The 17,778-nt window shown below is 44.5% G+C and overlaps 1 protein-coding gene across 1 annotated transcript in view; it reads right to left on the bottom strand.

The window, feature by feature from the left end:
- The window catches only part of SLC13A1 (solute carrier family 13 member 1), a 110,368-nt gene that overhangs the window by 67,352 nt on the left and 25,238 nt on the right, over positions 1-17,778 (bottom strand). The window contains exons 3-4 of the mRNA XM_030216750.1: positions 17,295-17,423; positions 497-633 (exon numbers count right to left, since the gene is read on the bottom strand). Of these exons, the coding sequence (XP_030072610.1) occupies positions 497-633; positions 17,295-17,423 (266 nt within the window). The remainder of the gene's footprint in view (positions 1-496; positions 634-17,294; positions 17,424-17,778) is intronic.

Raw genomic sequence — 17,778 nt, 5'->3', positions numbered from 1 at the left:
CGGAAAAATTTCTTTTGTAAGGTTTGAGGCACTTGGTATGAGTGTACGGGATATGACGTAATCAGGATATGGCATGAGTAGATTTGAACTATATAGAAGGGAAGGTGTCCCACGGCCATGTTGAAGGGAACCCGGTGATGCTACATAAAGAAGAACTCTATAACCCCACACCTAAATCCTGGGAATGCCCATGACCCACCCATGCCCCTCTCTTGGCCACATCCCCTTTCAGAGAAGTTAGTCGCTCGGTTAACAGAATAGGGGCATTAGTGCAACTGCTAATTAGTACCAATTAGGGCTTCTAAAAGTCAATTATTTGTACTTATCTCTAATTAAGTGCCAATTTAGCACCAATTAGCTAATTATGTTATGCGCGTATCTGACCCTATTCTGTAACTGGGCATGATAGAATTTAGAGGTTGTTTTATTTCAAAATCACCCATCACAAAGATCTTCTACTGCTGACGTGACTTTGAAGGTTGTATCTTATACTTACCACGCTGGGTTGACCCCCACCATCATCACCATCTTTAAGGCTATTCTCTTGTGCAGGTTCCATTTTTCTATGGAGGTGGCTAAACAAATCACGCCAGTTAACAATAGGTGGAAATCCTTGAAATAAGTACTTGCAACCTGGAATTAAGAGGGTACCAGCATAAACGGTTTGCTCTGTTTCTCTTTTAGCAAAAACTTAAAAAGGAATCATAGTAACATACATAGTAGATGACGGCAGAAAAAGACCTGCACGGGCCATCCAGTCTGCCCAACAAGACAAACTCATATGTGTATACCTTACCTTGATTTGTACCTGCCTTTTTTAAGGCACAGACCATACAAGTCTGCCCAGCAGTATTTCCCGCCTCCCATCACCGGCTCTGGCAAAGACCGTATAAGTCTGCCCAGCAGTACTTCCCGCCTCCCAACCACCAGTCCCGCCTCCCATCACCGGCTCTGGCACAGACCGTACAAGTCTGCCCAGCAGTACTTCCCGCCTCCCAACCACCAGTCCCGCCTCCCATCACCGGCTCTGGCACAGACCGTACAAGTCTGCCCAGCAGTACTTCCCGCCTCCCAACCACCAGTCCCGCCTCCCATCACCGGCTCTGGCACAGACCGTACAAGTCTGCCCAGCAGTACTTCCCGCCTCCCAACCACCAGTCCCGCCTCCCATCACCGGCTCTGGCACAGACCGTATAAGTCTGCCCTCCCCTATCCTCGCCTCTCAACCACCAACCTCTCTTCCCCCACCCAATTTTGGCTAAGCTTTCACTTGTACACAAGGAGAACAGTTTTCAGTCATTTCCCCAGATACATTGAAATATCCAAACACTGCTGTCTTCTGCCCTATTCTAAGTATATATGGGCTTTCTGTAGGATGCTTAGGTGCAGTCAGGTGACAGCCATTATGGGGCTGAAGGAGCTGGGAGTAAAGCAGCATGCGTATATGGGCTGGGAGCGGGGCTCAGGGCCAGTTTTAGACATGGTGGGGCCGAGGGCAGAAATTAAGGAGGAGGCCCCTGATCTCTGATCCCCCCCCCCCCCCTTCTCCTGATCTCCCACCCTGCATTGCTACTATGCGGTCCAGGCATCTCACCCCTTTCTCCCCACCACAGTCCATGGCCAGAATAAAAAGGATACATCGAGGAATTATGAACTGAGGCAGCTTTCCGAAGGGAAGGAATTTAGTTTGTGCCTTTATCAGTAGTAGTTCGGGTACCATAGGTATTTTCCTGTTCCCAGAGGTCTTACAACCTGTTTGTAGGCTGAGGCATTGAAAAGTAAAGTTACTTCTCCAAGACTACAAGAAGCCACAGTGGGATTTAAACTGAGTCTTCCTGGTTCTCAGACTGCTGCTCTAACCATTAGGCTACTCCTAGTACTAAAGGCAAGCGCAACGCGGTGGAAGAGAGAAGGAAAAATATAGACCAGCATAATTGTTTTGGATAATATGTGGAATGGAGTGAACAGAATCCTCTAATCCTGACCAGCTTTTCTACTGAGCATCCAGGAGGTGGTAAAGCTGCTGTGGAAAATCCTAGCACTGAAACACCGTGTACTGCTAATAAAATGAAAAGATGTCAAGATTAGAGAGAGACTAAAGGGTAAACTCCTGAAGATTGTATGTAAATATCTCTGCCTTCCTCTGATAACTCCATGTAGCCAGGTGAAAGTATTCCCCTCAATAGTGCAGGGGGCACCTAGGAGAGCTGAAAGTGCTTTGCTTCCTGCCCATAATCCAAAGCAGAGTTTCTCAACACAGTCCTCAGGACACACCATGCCAGGAATAAACATGCATGAGAGAGAGGTGCATACAACGGGGACCAAGCATGCAAATTTATCTCATGAATGATCATTGTGAATTTCTTCAATGAGCCAAACAGAGAGGGTAACCAGCGTACATAAAAAATACACAAACAAAAAAGCAACACTGGGCCTTCAAGACTGAGACAACAGGAGGAGTCTCAGGCTTGAAGGCCCAGTGTTGCTTTTTTTGTTTGTGAATTTCTTGAATGCAAATTTATCTCATGAATATTCATCGATCAAAACGTAACTGAGTATCCTAACTGCAATCTAGTTACAAACATAATTATTACACTACTAGTAACCACTAACAACTCTTATACAGTGGCATTCCTAGGGGCGCTGACACCCGGGGCGGATTGCCGATGAGCCCCGCCCCCCCCGGGTGCAGCGCTCCCCCCCCCGTGCAGCGCAACCCCCACCCCGGTGAAAGAACCCCCTCACACCCAGGTGCACGCCGCTGGGGGGTGCCGCGCACCGGTCAGCGTCGTTCGTTTCCATGCTCCCTCTGCCCCGGAACAGGAACCTGTTCCGGGGCAGAGGGAGCATGGAAACGAATGACGCTGACCGGCGCGCGGCACCCCCCCCCCAGCGGCGTGCACCCCCCTTGGTACGCCACTGCTCTTATACTTTGTAAATATATATTTTTATTGAACTCATCTTTGTACCGCTTTCTAAATATAGAAAACTATATAAAACCTCATGTTCTCCTCACTATTCACTATACTTCATTCATACCACAAACACTCAACGTGTAGCTTTGGGACTACAAACCACATTGCTTATATTTTTTTTTTTTTTTTTTACATTTGTACCCTGCGCTTTCCCACTCATGGCAGGCTCAATGTGGCTTACATGGGGCAATGGAGGGTTAAGTGACTTGCCCAGAGTCACAAGGAGCTGCCTGTGCCTGAAGTGGGAATGGAACTCAGTTCCTCAGTTCCTCAGGACCAAAGTCCACCACCCTAACCACTAGGCCACTCCTCCACTGTTGCTACTATTTGAGATTCTACAAGGAATGTTGCTATTCCACTAGTAACATTCCATGTAGAAGTCGGCCCTTGCAGATCACCAATGTGGCCACGCAGGCTTCTGCTTCTGTGAGTCTGACGTCCTGCACGTACGTGCAGGACGTCAGACTCACAGAAACAGAAGCCTGCGCAGCCTTCTACATGGAATGTTGCTAGTGGAATAGCCAACGCTATCACAGATACTCTACAATCAATACAGATAATCTCAATGTGTATAAAGCAGAGTTGTTTGACTATGAGGGAAAAGTCTCAACCGCTACAGCTATATTGTATACACCTAAGTGTTCATTTTATAGCCTGTAGAAAAAGTCATCATAGACTTGAAAAACCCTCAATTTTTTACTTATATAGAATTTTTTTGTTTGCTTGATCAAAAAAGTAAAATCATCACTTATCTTGCCAAAATGTTTCTTTAGAAAAGGCGCTTAGTCCGGTTACATAATGAAAATGCAATGGTTCCTACGGTCCCGCTTCGAGTATCTTCGTCAGGGAACCTCCTTGCACCTAAAAATATTGCGCCAAATAATTAAGTCAAAGCGGGAAAAATTCAAATTCAAATACTGTAAACTACTATTATAGTACTAATACCTCACAGGCAAATCATGTCATCATACCTTTGTTCAAAATCTTTGTTCCAAAACTGAATTAGTTTTTCTATAAGGAAGATCGTGTCTTCTGTGAAGAAATTTGTTGGCGTCCTCACCTGACTTGGGGAAGAGGTGGCTAATTTATTTAGAAAAAACTGGGACATTGTACAGCAACACTCCATGTTCAATAAATCGGAGCTACAAATAGCTTTTTCAAGAGAACGTAATTTAAAAGAAATATTATGTCCAGCTGACATTGTTTTGAGAACTAAAAACCTGAATGGATTTCATACAAAATGTGGATCTTGTCCGTTTTGTGATATGATGATAGAAGGTGACAATTTAGCAATCCATCAGACAACAAAGTATATAAACGAAGATATTTGACCACATGCAGGACTGATCATGTGATATATTTTTTGAAATGTCCATGCAACAAAATATACGTTGGCAAGACAGACAGGAGTTTAAAAACAAGATTGAGTGAACATAAGTCATGCATTAACTCTTTAAAATTAGGAGCTCCTTTAGTCTCCCACTGTAAAGAGTTCAAACACAATTTTGGACATCTTCAATGTTCAGTGATAGACCATGTGACAGAACATATTAGAGGCGGAGATCGCAGCAGACAGCTATTACAAGCTGAACAACGATGGATCTATAGATTAAACACTCTGGAACCCCGAGGGTTAAATATGAATGTACATTGGGGAGCTTTTTTATAATTCATCAACTTTTTTCATTTCATAGTTCCGTGAATGGCGGTAATCACGGAAATATATATATATTTTGTAAAGGACAAAAAGGCCCCTTTAAATTGACTAATTAAATCTATTCGGTTTGAGCAGTGACGCTTCAGTCCGTGATTGGACTGAGTCAGCAGTGCAGCATATACGTTCTAATGCTCGATTGGGTAAAACTCTCTTTTAATCGCCCAACCAAGTCAGGTGAGGACGCCAACAAATTTCTTCACAGAAGACACGATCTTCCTTATAGAAAAACTAATTCAGTTTTGGAACAAAGATTTTGAACAAAGGTATGATGACATGATTTGCCTGTGAGGTATTAGTACTATAATAGTAGTTTACAGTATTTGAATTTGAATTTTTCCCGCTTTTGACTTAATTATTTTGGCGCAATATTTTTAGGTGCAAGAAGGTTCCCTGACGAAGATACTCGAAACGGGACCGTAGGAACCATTGCATTTTCATTATGTAACCGGACTAAGCGCCTTTTCTAAAGAAACATTTTGGCAAGATAAGTGATGATTTTACTTTTTTGATCAAGCAAACAAAAAAATTCTATATAAGTAAAAAATTGAGGGTTTTTCAAGTCTATGATGACTTTTTCTACAGGCTATAAAATGAACACTTAGGTGTATACAATATAGCTGTAGCGGTTGAGACTTTTCCCTCATAGTCAAACAACTCTGCTTTATACACATTGGGCTAGTGGAATAGCAACATTCCATGTAGAATCTCCAATACTAGCAACATTCCATGTAGAATCTCCAATAGTATCTATTTTATTTTTGTTACATTTGTACCCTGCACTTTCCCACTCATGGCAGGCTCAATGCGGCTTACATGGGGCAATGGAGGGTTAAGTGACTTGCCCAGAGTCACAAGGAGCTGCCTGTGCCTGAAGTGGGAATCGAACTCAGTTCCTTAGTTCCCCAGGACCAAAGTCCACCACCCTAACCACTAGGCCACTCCTCCACTCTAAGCAGGGTTTCGAATATAAGCAATGTGCTTTGTATTAGTAGTGTAATGGCTATTCATTGCGAATATCTTGAAAACCAGACTGCCTTGGTGTGTCCTGAGGATTGGGTTAAGAACCCCTAGTCCAGAGAGGGTCCTGTGAAAACAGCTAAGAGGCCAAGCTAGGGCTAACTCCCAGAGAGAAATGGGCAGTGCAGACAGACTTCAGCCAGCTTGCTAATGCCTCTACAAGGAAATCCCTAGAGAAGAATGGCTGTCTGATTAAAGACACAGACCTCCAAATCTCCCTCAAGAAAGCCCTAGGACAGGCTTGTCCAACCTTTTGTTTTTAATCAGGGCAGTGGCATAGCCACAGGTGGGCCTGGGTAGCCCGGGGCCCACCCATTTAGGGATCAGGCCCTCCCATCAGTAGCACATGCTTAGCAGTAGCTGGTGGGGATCCCAAGCGCCACCAGCTGAGGACTTCCCCCCTGATGGTAACGAAAACGCTACTCTCCATGATACTGGCACCTGCACATGCTCAGTTTTCAGCGTAAGCCTGCTGCAGACTGCCAAGGTGGAAAGAAGTGTTTTCCCGCCAGCTGAGATATTTTTTTCATGGTGGTGGTGGTGGGGGAGGGGGGGGTAGGGAGAACACTTGGCCAGGCCCACCCAAAATCTGTTGTCTGGCTACTCCCCTGAATCAGGGGCCACATTTAATATTTCATAAAATTCAGAGGGCAAGACACACATGTATGCGTACAAGCATGTGCTTACTTTCTCTCTCTCTCTCTCTCTCTCCCATGCCCCCTCCCAGCCTTTCTCTCTCTCATATATCCCCCCCCCCCTGCCTTTATCCAATCTCTCTTTCTGTCTCATGTACCCCCATCCCCTGCCTTCACAGACTTTTTCTCCTCATCTACCTTAAGCTGCAGATTCTTTCTGTGGGATTCCTTCCCCGCTGTGACTCTTCTATCTATGAGCTTGAGCCATGCAGTGCTGGAAGTTTGGATTGGTCTTGCAGCTTCAAGTCTTGCAAGACTTGAAACCACAAGACCAATCTAAACTGTCCCTGCAGCACTGCTCAAGCTTGTAGGTGGACAAGCCACAGCGGGGAAGCAGGGATCCTGCATCAAGAATCTATGTTTCCCCACCAAAACTTCCAAGCTTCTTTAGGCTGAGAAGGTACTTGGTGGGCTGGGTTCTGGCCCACAAGCCGTAGGTTGGACAAGCTTGCCCTATGTACAGAAGGAACTAAAAGGTTCCATCATAGACTCAGGGCATGTTGCAAAGACCTTCTTCAAGAGCTACAAGCAGAAAGCTGAATCCTGCCTAAGCACTAACCAAGTTCTCAAAAGTATGTGAATCTTTTTGTGATATGCTGAAGTGAAGCTATTTTTGTGCATTTTGGATTATGATGTCCAATCTGTGCTCCAGGGGCGTAGCCAGATAACAGATTTTGGGTGGGCCTAGGCAAGAAGTGGGTGGGCAGCAAGTGTTCTCCCCCCCCACCAAACATGCGTAGGTGCTGGTATCGTGGACAGTAACATTTTCGTTACCATCAGGAGGAAGTCTTCAGCTGGTGGAGCTTGGGATCTCCACCAGCTACTGCTAAACGTGTGCTACTGTTGGGTGGGCCTGAGCCCTAAGTGGGTGGGCCCTGGCCCACCCAGGCCCACCTGTGGCTACGCCACTGCTGTGCTCTATTTACTACTGAAAGCTTTCAGAATAGACTTTTTCTTGAACCATTTGCTGGAGTAGCTGAGTTGATAAACCTACTTCCCCACTCCAGTTTCTAAAATACCTAACGAAGGTATCATCTTATTCTCTTTTCTCTGTTTTGTTTTGTGTCTTTTTCTTACCTTTAAAATACCTCAGGAAAGGTGCACAAAGAAAAGCAGAAAAGGATTTGAAACAGAGTGTAAACAGGTAATGAACGTAAGTGGAGAGACTGAGAATGAGAAGTAATCGTCATTATGGATGAGCATGAGGATAAGTCTAGTCATTATAGAGAAGAAGAGGGATAGGGGAGATACAATACAGTGTTTAAATACATGAAAAGTATTTAACAAACAAACCTTTTACAAAGTCAAGGAAGCTGTAGAACTAGAGGACATGAAATGATGCTACAAGAAGGTAAACTTAAAAGCAACAACAGGAAATACTTTTTCACGGACCCGACACCGAACTGTGTTTTGGCACAAATGCCTTTGTTTTTTTGTATTCTTATGTTGACTAGTGTACTACTCTTTTTTTGTGTGTATGTGATTTATTCAATTCATTACCTAATTTTTACCTCTACTGCCCTCTCTCTTTTTTGGTTGATTCCCCGTGGTCCATCCCTACTCCTATTAGCTGAATAATTATATACAGTGGCAAGCATTGCCTCTATAAATTTAGTCAGTGATATCCAGCCGCTATCCATATAGCTACATGGATAAATTTAGGTAGCGGCTGAATTTTGTCACTCTCCATAAACATAGTGGAATGCCCACATGCCACCTTTGCTCTACCCTAGCACTATCCAGCTAGTGCTGATGTGGCTTGTAAAAATTTTGGTGGTACTATCTATATAATCACAGATAGAGGGTTTGTATATTCAGTGGTCGCCACTAAGGAGGGGATTCTATATATATGAATTCAGTGCCGACTAAGCATATTCTATACTCAACACCTAGATTTAGGCGCCAATTATAGAAGATGCTTAGTTGATATTTCAGCGCCAATATCTGCACACATCCATTTACGCCAACGGAAACCTGGTGTAAATCTCAGTGCATAGACTTAGGTGCACTGGGCCATATTCTATAACTAGGTGCCTACATTTTGGAATGCCCATGAAACCCCCCATTTCCTGCCCATAATCACACCCCTTTTTGCCTCCGCACGTTAGAAGTTCAGCGCACATAGTTACAGAATACGCTTAGCGAGTTGGGTGCCTAAATTCTAATCAGTGCCAATTAGTGTTCGTTATTGCTTAAGTGCTATTATCAGCACTCATTAGCTTGTTAAGCCAGTTAAGTTACATACGGTGTTATAGAACCCACGATGATTTCGGCGCCTAAATCTAAGCGCACTATATAGAATCCGAGGGTAAACGTATAAACCAGTGGTTCCCAAACTGTGGGGGTTACATCATCAGTGGATGGGATCATAGAAACAGGGCAACTCCAACTTCCCATCTCTTTGGAGATCCACTGTGACCTTTCCCTAGTAGTAGTAGGACAACGAACTCTCAAAGGTCCCCAGCCCCTCCTGGGTAGGCTTCTTGTTAGACTGGATCCCATGGAGAATATTGGAGTGTGTGAGAACACACTGACTTAAGGACCCTGTGCTGATTGCTGCCACTGATGCTGCTACCTTCTTGCTGTAGATGAGTGAGGATCAGGAGGAAGTAGATGTTGCCTCTTTCCGGCATATCCATTAGAGGAACATTGATCAGCTATGTTTTATGTGGAAGGTGCACCACTCTGGAATTCTCTTCCCTGTGAATTAGGTAGTGTCAAGGATTACCAGCAAAGCTTTCCTGTTCGCAGAAGCTTTTGATATGAATACTGGTTTCTAATTTGTTGTTATCCGTTTTTTTGCTTATCTGAAATGTTCTTTTTACGTATGTATTGTTTTCATCAGATTTTATTATGTATATATATATATATATATATATAGCTGTAAACTACCTAACACTTGGGATAGTATGGTCTAGAAATCTCTATATATAAAAGGCACCACCAACGTTCTAAATGAAGCCTCCAGCCGGAAGTGTGAAGGGGGAGAGATATCTGGTTTCCCCATGAGTGTCTGCCCCGCCCTCGCTCTCTCTGTAACACAAACAGTGAAGGAAAACACAGCAAAGCACGAAATCAAATCGCTCTCTCTGTAACAGTGAAGGACTCAGAGGGGGGAGGGGAGAGAGGGCAGAAGCCCTCACTATCTCTGTAAACACAAACACAGCACAGCAGGAAACTTAACACTGAAGGACTCGACTCCGAGGGGGGGGAGGGGACAGAGAGGACAGACAGCACAGGGGAAGGGAGAGAGGGCAGGGACACACACACTCCCACATGCACACAGAAGAAAACCTTGCTAGCCCCCTTTTCATTTGCATCAGAAACGGGGCTTTTTTTACTAGTTTTTAAATAAATAAGAGGGTAGGAGGCTGATGTGTTCATCATCCATCTAGGTAAGGGGTTCTCAACCCAATCTCTGGGACACAGCTAGCCAGTCAGGCTTTCAGGATACCCAAAATAAATATGCATGAGATAGATTTGCATAGAATGGAGGCAGTGAATACGAATTTATCTCATGCATAATCACTGTGGATACCCTGAAAACCTGACTGGATGGTGTGTTCCGAGGACTGAGTTGAGAAACTCTGACCTAAGGTCATGTAAATTTTCATGTATTAAAATAAGGTCATACTGCATAAAAGTTTCAGAAGAACTGGTATAAATCCTTTTGAATATTGACTGACGTCTGGATATGTTGAAAACCAGATGTTCCAGGAGTTACACGGATTAGATTTCAGAACCAGTGAGTCAGAGAAAGCAACAGACACTTGAGTTACTTATCCTTACAAGGAATGTCAATTAAATAATAAGTTCAAAACCGACATCGTACCCAGATTTCAACAGAGGGAGAAAAAGTGATAGTGTACCTACTTTAAAACTGAAGAAATAAAGAAAGGTACAATGTGAGGGGGAGAAAGTAATTTACTTGTATTAAGCCAGTTTGCGAAAATTGCTCTAGTGTTATTTGCTCACAGACAGCAGAGATAAAGTTGGAAAGAAAGAGATAAGATTTAAGTGGAACTGCATGAAGATGATAGCCATCTTGAAATGCAAAGATGAGAACACAGAGGAAAATGTCATGAAGAGAAAATAGTAGGTGAACATAAATGAATCCCTGGGGGGATATCAATTGAAAGACATTGAGAAGGAAAAAAGAGAATCAGACTGTAAAACTCAAGAGGCATCACCAGTAGAACTGGAAATGATCCCAGAATGCATCAGGAAGCTGGTGAAATAAAAACTTGATGGTCCAGTATATGGAAACCAGTGAAGAAATTTGGAATACCTGGAAGACTGTAGTCAGAAGAATAGTGGAGAAGCAGTAAAAAGGTCAAGCCAAAGTGGATCAAGGTGATAATTAGTAGAAAGACAATTAGGATTTGGGACTAAGGGCCCTGTTTACTAAGCCGCATTATAGGTGCATTAGCATTTTTAACGCACGTTAAACATGTACGCTCGTTAACTATGTACGCGCCTACAATATCCCTATAGGTGCCGATACAGTTAGCGCACGCACTAATTGTAGGTGCGTTAAAAATGCTAACATGCCTTAGTAAACAGGACCCTAAGTGACTCACTTAAAAATTCAAGCAAAGAAAGGAAGAAAAATTGGTTCATACATTTAGGGGCCTTTTACAATGGTGCGGGTAGAACGTGCCAAATTGGCCCTACCGCCAGTGTGACGCGGGAGCCCGATGCTAGTTCTGAAGTTGGCGTGCGCAGTTTCCCATGGTAGAAAATAATTTTTTCTTTTCTACCGTGGGGGCCATTCCTAGTGGTAATCAGCAGGGCAGCCACATTGCTGCGCACAGTCTGATTACCATGAGGTTTGAGCGTGAGCCCTTACCACCTTCTAAGTAAGTGGCGGTAAGGGCTCAGGCAGGAAACAGCCGCGCCTTTTTGATATTACCACATGACCATTTACTGCCCCATATTTTTTAAAAAGCCTTTTTCCTGCTGCGGTAAAAATTGGCCCAGCGCAAGACAATTTGATACGACAAAACTAGCGCAGGGCCACTTTTCACTGTGGCTTAGTAAAAGGACCCCTTAGGAAGGAGAGGAAGAAGAAACCCATTCTGATGATATTAAGGGTACACTGATTTTTTCAAACCTACAAAGGAGAATGGGAAAGCCAAGTGAGGCATTGAGTAAATGATAGTGAGAGTGGCAGTAGGAGTGGCACCTAGCGTCCATGATGGAAGCAGAAATGGAACATGAGGAGGAAAAATGCTAATGTTACGAGATGGGCCTTGGTATGATTATACCCATCAAACAAAGGAGTAGCATGATCAACAAAACTCTTCCAAAGACACCAGATGAAAGATCCGCAAAACCAAGTGGGGTTCACAATTTCCACAAACATTCAACAGCACGAAAGGAAGTGGAAAAGAAACCAACTTCAAGAGATCAAACAAAATACCAGGATAAGATGCTCCAAAACACAAACTTTATTCTGACCCTACACGGGCCGTGTTTCGGCTTTTACAAAAGCCTTCCTCAGGGGTCGATCAGTTAGTGCACAGTTGTATACTGATTGTACCTGTTGGTGCAAGGCATTATACCTCCCTGTATTTAGAGATACCAATTTATGTGCTCCACTGTCAATCAGTATACGACTGTGCACTCACTGATCGACCCCTGAGGAAGGCTTTTGTAAAAGCCAAAACACGGCCCGTGTAGGGTCAGAATAAAGTTTGTGTTTTGGAGCATCTTATCCTGGTATTTTGTTTGATCTCTTGAAGTTGGTTTCTTTTCCACTTCCTTTCGTACCAGATGAAAGATGTCATATATATTTTACTCCATACATGAGAGGGTGTTAAAATCGATGACTCGACATGGCACCGTGTTTCGGCTAAAGTGCCTGCCTCAGGAGTCTGTGCATATGTGAAAAAGCTAAAGTGTACCAGAGATTGCTCCAGAAAACAATGGATATAGTCTCTAAAGACTAAGGTTACCATATGGCTCCAGAAAAAGGAGGACATATTGATCCAGTCTGGGTTTTGCTTCCATTGACAGCAATAGAAGTAAAACCCAGACTGGCTCAATCTGCCCTCCTTTTTCTGGAGCCATTTGGTAACCTTACTAAAGACTAAAGATCTAAAAGAAAAACCACCAACGCTGTATGATGCTGTGACTGCGATGCAAGCTGCTAAGATCAAAACCTGGCCAGTTCTTAATGGAAATATATTTGGGCAAAATACAAGAAAAGGGGCAGTCTTTGTGTTCTTTTTCAGCATTTACCAACTTCCTTTGTTTATTCTATGGAACTGTCAAGTGCTGACATTTTTTTCCATTTTCTCATAGAAATTCTCTCATTAAAGTCAGAGGCAGATGTTTTCACAAATGTGTGAATGCTTCAGAATATTTCTGCTAAGTCACGATGCTGTTTTTAGAGCTGAATCTGTGCCCCACAGCACCGTGAATGCAAGCAGCTGACTGCCTTGTGCTTAAACGTAATTGTACCAGATCCAGCGCTAGTATTCAGTCCTAGTGGTGCACAGCAAGACTTCTATTCAGATGATTCAAGTTCCAAAAATACTGGATCTGACTTCAGCTCCCCAGGAGGAGTGTGGGACTCGCTGTGCAGCACAACACGTAACTCTGAATGGCAACACAGCTCTAGCTGAGGCAAGTTCCGATTGAATTTGGGATGGGAGAAAGGACATGCAGCTTGCAAGTAGGAAGATATGGCTAGGTCATTGTGGTGGGGTTCATAGGACACTGCCCCTCACCCTTAAGAAAAGTCTCTCTTTAATGATCTTGGGCCACCTTAAGAGTGCAGACTCCCCCCCCCCCCCCCACCTAAGGAAGTTAGCCAGGAGGGGCAGAGTCACTATGGAGAAGTTCAAAATACAGAGACAGGCAGAAGTTAAGGAGGCCCAGGAAGGAAGGAACTGAAGTCAAAGCCTATGCCCTTGCTGAATATGTATAGCTGCTGTGATCTGGCTGAGGTAAGCCATTGATAATGGAGAAGACAAGAACTAAATGGCTGTGTTTGGGGCGTGGCAATCCCATTAGTCACAAACTGTGTTAAGCCTGCTGCTAGAGGCCTGCTTGATAACTGTGATAAATTGGGAGATGGGCGTCCTTCTCCCAAGGTCGCCCAAATCAGCATAATCGAAAGCTGATTTTTTTGCGTCCTTAACTGCTTTCTGTCGCGGGGACAACCAAAGTTCACGGGGGCGTGTTGGCAGTGTACCAAAGGCGGGATGGGGGCGTGGTTAAGAGATGGGCATCCTCAGCGGATAATGGAAAAAAGAAGGGTGTCCCTCACGAGCATTTGGTCGACTTTACTTGGTCCCTTTTGTTTCATGACCAAGCCTCGAAAAGGTGCCCGAACTGACCAGATGACCACCGGAGGGAATCGGGGATGACCTCCCCTTACTCCCCGAGTGGTCACCAACCCCCTCCCACCCTAAAAAAATATTTAAAAACATTTTTACAGCCTCTATGCCAGCCTCAAATGTCATACCCAGCTCCATCACAGCACTATGCAGGTCCCTGGAGCAGGTTTTAGTGGGTACTGCAGTGCACTTCAGGTAGGCGGACCCAGGCCCACCCCCTACCTGTTACACTTGTGGTGGTAAATGGGAGCCCTCCAAAACCCACCCGAAACCCACTGTACCTACATGTAGGTGCCCCCCTTCATCCCTAAGGGCTATGGTAGTGGTGTACAGTTGTGGGTAATGGGTTTTAGTGGGGGTTTGGGGGGCTCAGCACCCAAGGTAAGCGAGCTATGCACCTGGGAGCAATTTGTGAAGTCCATTGCAGTGCCCTCTAGGGTACCCGGTTGGTGTCCTGGCATGTGAGGAGAAACAGTGCACTACAAATGCTGGCTCCTCTCATGACCAAATGCCTTGGATTTGGTCGTTTTTGAGATGGGCATCCTTGGTTTCCATTATGGCCGAAAACCGGGGTCGGCCATCTCTAAGGTCGACCATCTCTAAGATCGACCTAAATGTTGAGATTTGGGTGTCCCCGACCGTATTATCGAAATGAAAGATGGACGCCCATTTTGCTTTGATCATACAGGTTTCCCCGCCCCTTCGCCGGAACGTCCTTAGAGATGGACGCCCTTAGAGATGGTCATCCCTGTTCGATTATGCCCCTCCACGTCTCAGGTCCTGTGAAGGAACAGGCTTGGGGAGTTCTGTAAATAAATACTTATTTAAAGTTCATCCCATTTGTCCAACTGCAATGTTTCACGGGCTCACTTCCAACCCTTGCTTGGGGTCTCACAGTCGTAAATAAAATGTGCTCATTTTTGGCATTTTCTTTGTAGCAAAGGTATTCACAACAGACATGAAAAATCCAGAACTACAGTATTTTCCCTCCCTCCCCCATGACTAATTCTTCAGTCTTTTTGTAGTTTAAAAACCAGTATTGGCACATTAAAGGCAATTCTATAACTGGGCCCCCTGCATTTACACGCCACTTGAGCGTAGAAATGTACAGAAGAGTAGCACCTTTGCGAGTTAATGTACTCTTACACATAAGTACATAAGTATTGCCATACTGGGACAGACCAAAGGTCCATCAAGCCCAGCATCCTGTTTCCAACAGTGGCCAATCCAGGTCACAAATACCTGGCAAGATCCACCAAAAAGTACAAAACATTTTATGCTGCTTATCTCAGAAATATTTTCCCCAAGTCCAATTTAATAATGGTCTATGGAACTTTCCTTAAGGAAGCTGTCCAAACCTTTTTTTAAACTCTGCTAAGCTAACTGCCTTTACCACATTCTCTGACAATGAATTCCAGAGTTTAATTACACATTGAGTGAAGAAAATTTTTCTCTGCTTCGTTTTGAAGCTACAAAGTAGCATGCCCCCCAGTCCTAGTATTTTTGGAAAGCGTAAACAGATGCTTCACATCTACATGGTACATGGTAGTAGGGCCACTAAGCTTTATTCAGTAAAGGTGCATAATGGGGCACAAAATACAAAAAGCAAAAGTAGGGGGTGGCAAACTCACCTTCCAACAAAAACAAATGAAAGGCACCAGAAGGTTGAAAGATAAAAAGAAAATGTACATAAGAACAAAAGAATAGCTATATTCAGTGGCGTACCAAGGGGGGCGGTGGGGGCGGTCCGCCCCGGGTGCACGCCACTGGGAGGGGGGGTGCCGCGCGCCTGTCAGCTCTTCGTTTCCATGTTCCCTCTGCCCCGGAACAGGAAGTAACCTGTTCCGGGGCAGAGGGAGCATGAAAATGAAGAGCTGACAGGCGCGCGGCACCCCCCCCCCCCAGCAGTGTGCACCCGGGGGGGTTCTTTTGCCGGGGGGTCACGCTGCACCCAGGGGTTATTTCGCCGGGGGGGGGGGTTGCGCTGTTCCGGGAGGGTGCTACACCCGGGGGGTGGGGCGCATCGGCGATCCGCCCCCGGTGTCAGCGCCCCTAGGAATGCCACTGGCTACATTGGCTCAGACCAAAGGTTCATCTAGCCGAGTATCCTGCTTCCAGAAGTGGCCGTTCCAGGTCACAAGTATCTGGCAGAAACCCAATTAGTAGCAACAAACCATGCTACCAGTCCCGGGGCAAGCAATGGCTTCCCCAATGTTCATCTCAATAACAGACTATGGACTTTTCCTCCAGGAACTTGTCCACACCTTTTTTAAACCCAGATACGCTAACCACCATTACCACATCCTCCAGCAACTAGTTCCAGAGCTAAAACTTTATTAGAAAAAAACAGCAATGTAGGGCCCAAGGAGCATTATTACCGAACAGTGGACTCGACACAGAACTGTGTTTCGGAAAACCTCGCCTGCTTCAGAAGTCACAAAATCTAAGGCACTGTAGGGCCTAACTTGCACATGTAAAATAGCCTCTACGAAGAAACTAAAGACTGACTGGTGCTGTTGTTAGCGCCCGCTTATAGTATTATCCCCAATATGCACCGTAATGAGCCTCATCAACCACAGAAGTCCAGAGCTATAATTCAAGTGCAGTTCTTTGCAAAATAAAGAGCAAAAATGTCAGCATCTACAATGCAATTTGCAATTGGAGAATAAATTCTACTTAAAAATATAGTCCACACTCGGGACGAAGTAATGGAAAGACAAGCATGTCAGCGCATCCCCTGAAGAAGCAAGGGTGAAATGGGTCCCTGGCGGGATTGTCCACATGAAGATAAGTGCTTTTCTTCCCGCATTGATATCTATATATAAAGTATGATTAAAACACAGGAATCTTTATACTTTGGATATAAATGGAAAATAAGAAAGTTTAATAATGAAAAAATGAATAAGAAAATTAACAAATATTGATATTGGACTTTATTGGAGGTCTTTTATGCCAATGTTAGATAAGCACTGGAAGCGATGGGGAGATTGTTTATAGTAACTTAGTAGATGATGGCAGAGAAAGACCTGCACGGTCCATCCAGTCTGCCCAACAAGATAAACTCATATGTGCTGCTTTATGTGTATACTTGACTTTGATTTGTATCTGCCATTATCTGCCATTTTCAGGGCACAGACCGTAGAAGTCTGCCCAGCACTGGCCCCTCCTCCCAACCAGTAGCCCCGCCTCCCCCCACTGGCTCTGCCACCCAATCTCCGCTAAGCTTCTGTGGAACCATTGCTTCTGAATAGGATTCCTTTATGTTTATCTCACACATTTTTGAACTCTGTTACCGTTTTCATCACCACCTCCCGCGGGAGGGCATTTATATTCCCTTTATTGCTATTGAGTGTCTCAAGTAATTAGTCAGGCTTTTTCCTCTAATATTTTAGAAGTTCAGCTTTGTGAAGTATATGAGGAGTATATTGACCCCCTCTTAGTGAAGAAATTTCATTATTCCACTGTTTCATTTGAGTGTGGACTATCGACAATGCAAACATAGGAGAAGAACCCAGTATGTGAAGAAGGGGACAGGCTCACTCACCTCTTTGGATTTCATGATGCCAAATAATGGGAACATAAGAGCAGGTAAGAACGCGGTCACAGCCAGAGGCAGCGCTTCGGAGAGCCAGAAAATGGCAACTACAAAGAGCACGTAGGCACATTCTGCCTCCTAGTGGAAAAAACAAAGAACAGTCTCATGTTATCATTCGAAGCATTTAAACGATTTGATCCAATATGAAAACACAATAATACAGGGGTCCTTTTACTAAGGTGCCTGCGGTAGTGTAGACGCATTTTGGGCGAGCGCAGAATTATTTTCTGGCACACCTACAAAAAAATGCCCTTTTTTGCCCAAAATGGACGTGCGGCAAAATGAAAATGGCCGTGTGTCCATTTTGGGTCTGAGACCTTATTTATTTTATCCATCAACCTAGCGGTAAGTTCTCATGTTGTAACCGGGCGGTAATGGTCTAAACATGTCAAATTCCACTTGACATGCATAGCTGCCACGCGTCAGAAAATAA

Source organism: Microcaecilia unicolor, chromosome 10, assembly GCF_901765095.1.
Source record: "Microcaecilia unicolor chromosome 10, aMicUni1.1, whole genome shotgun sequence".
Taxonomy (NCBI): domain Eukaryota; kingdom Metazoa; phylum Chordata; class Amphibia; order Gymnophiona; family Siphonopidae; genus Microcaecilia; species Microcaecilia unicolor.
The sequence above is the reverse complement of the archived record's forward strand: the minus strand, read 5'-3'. Positions and strand labels throughout refer to the sequence as shown.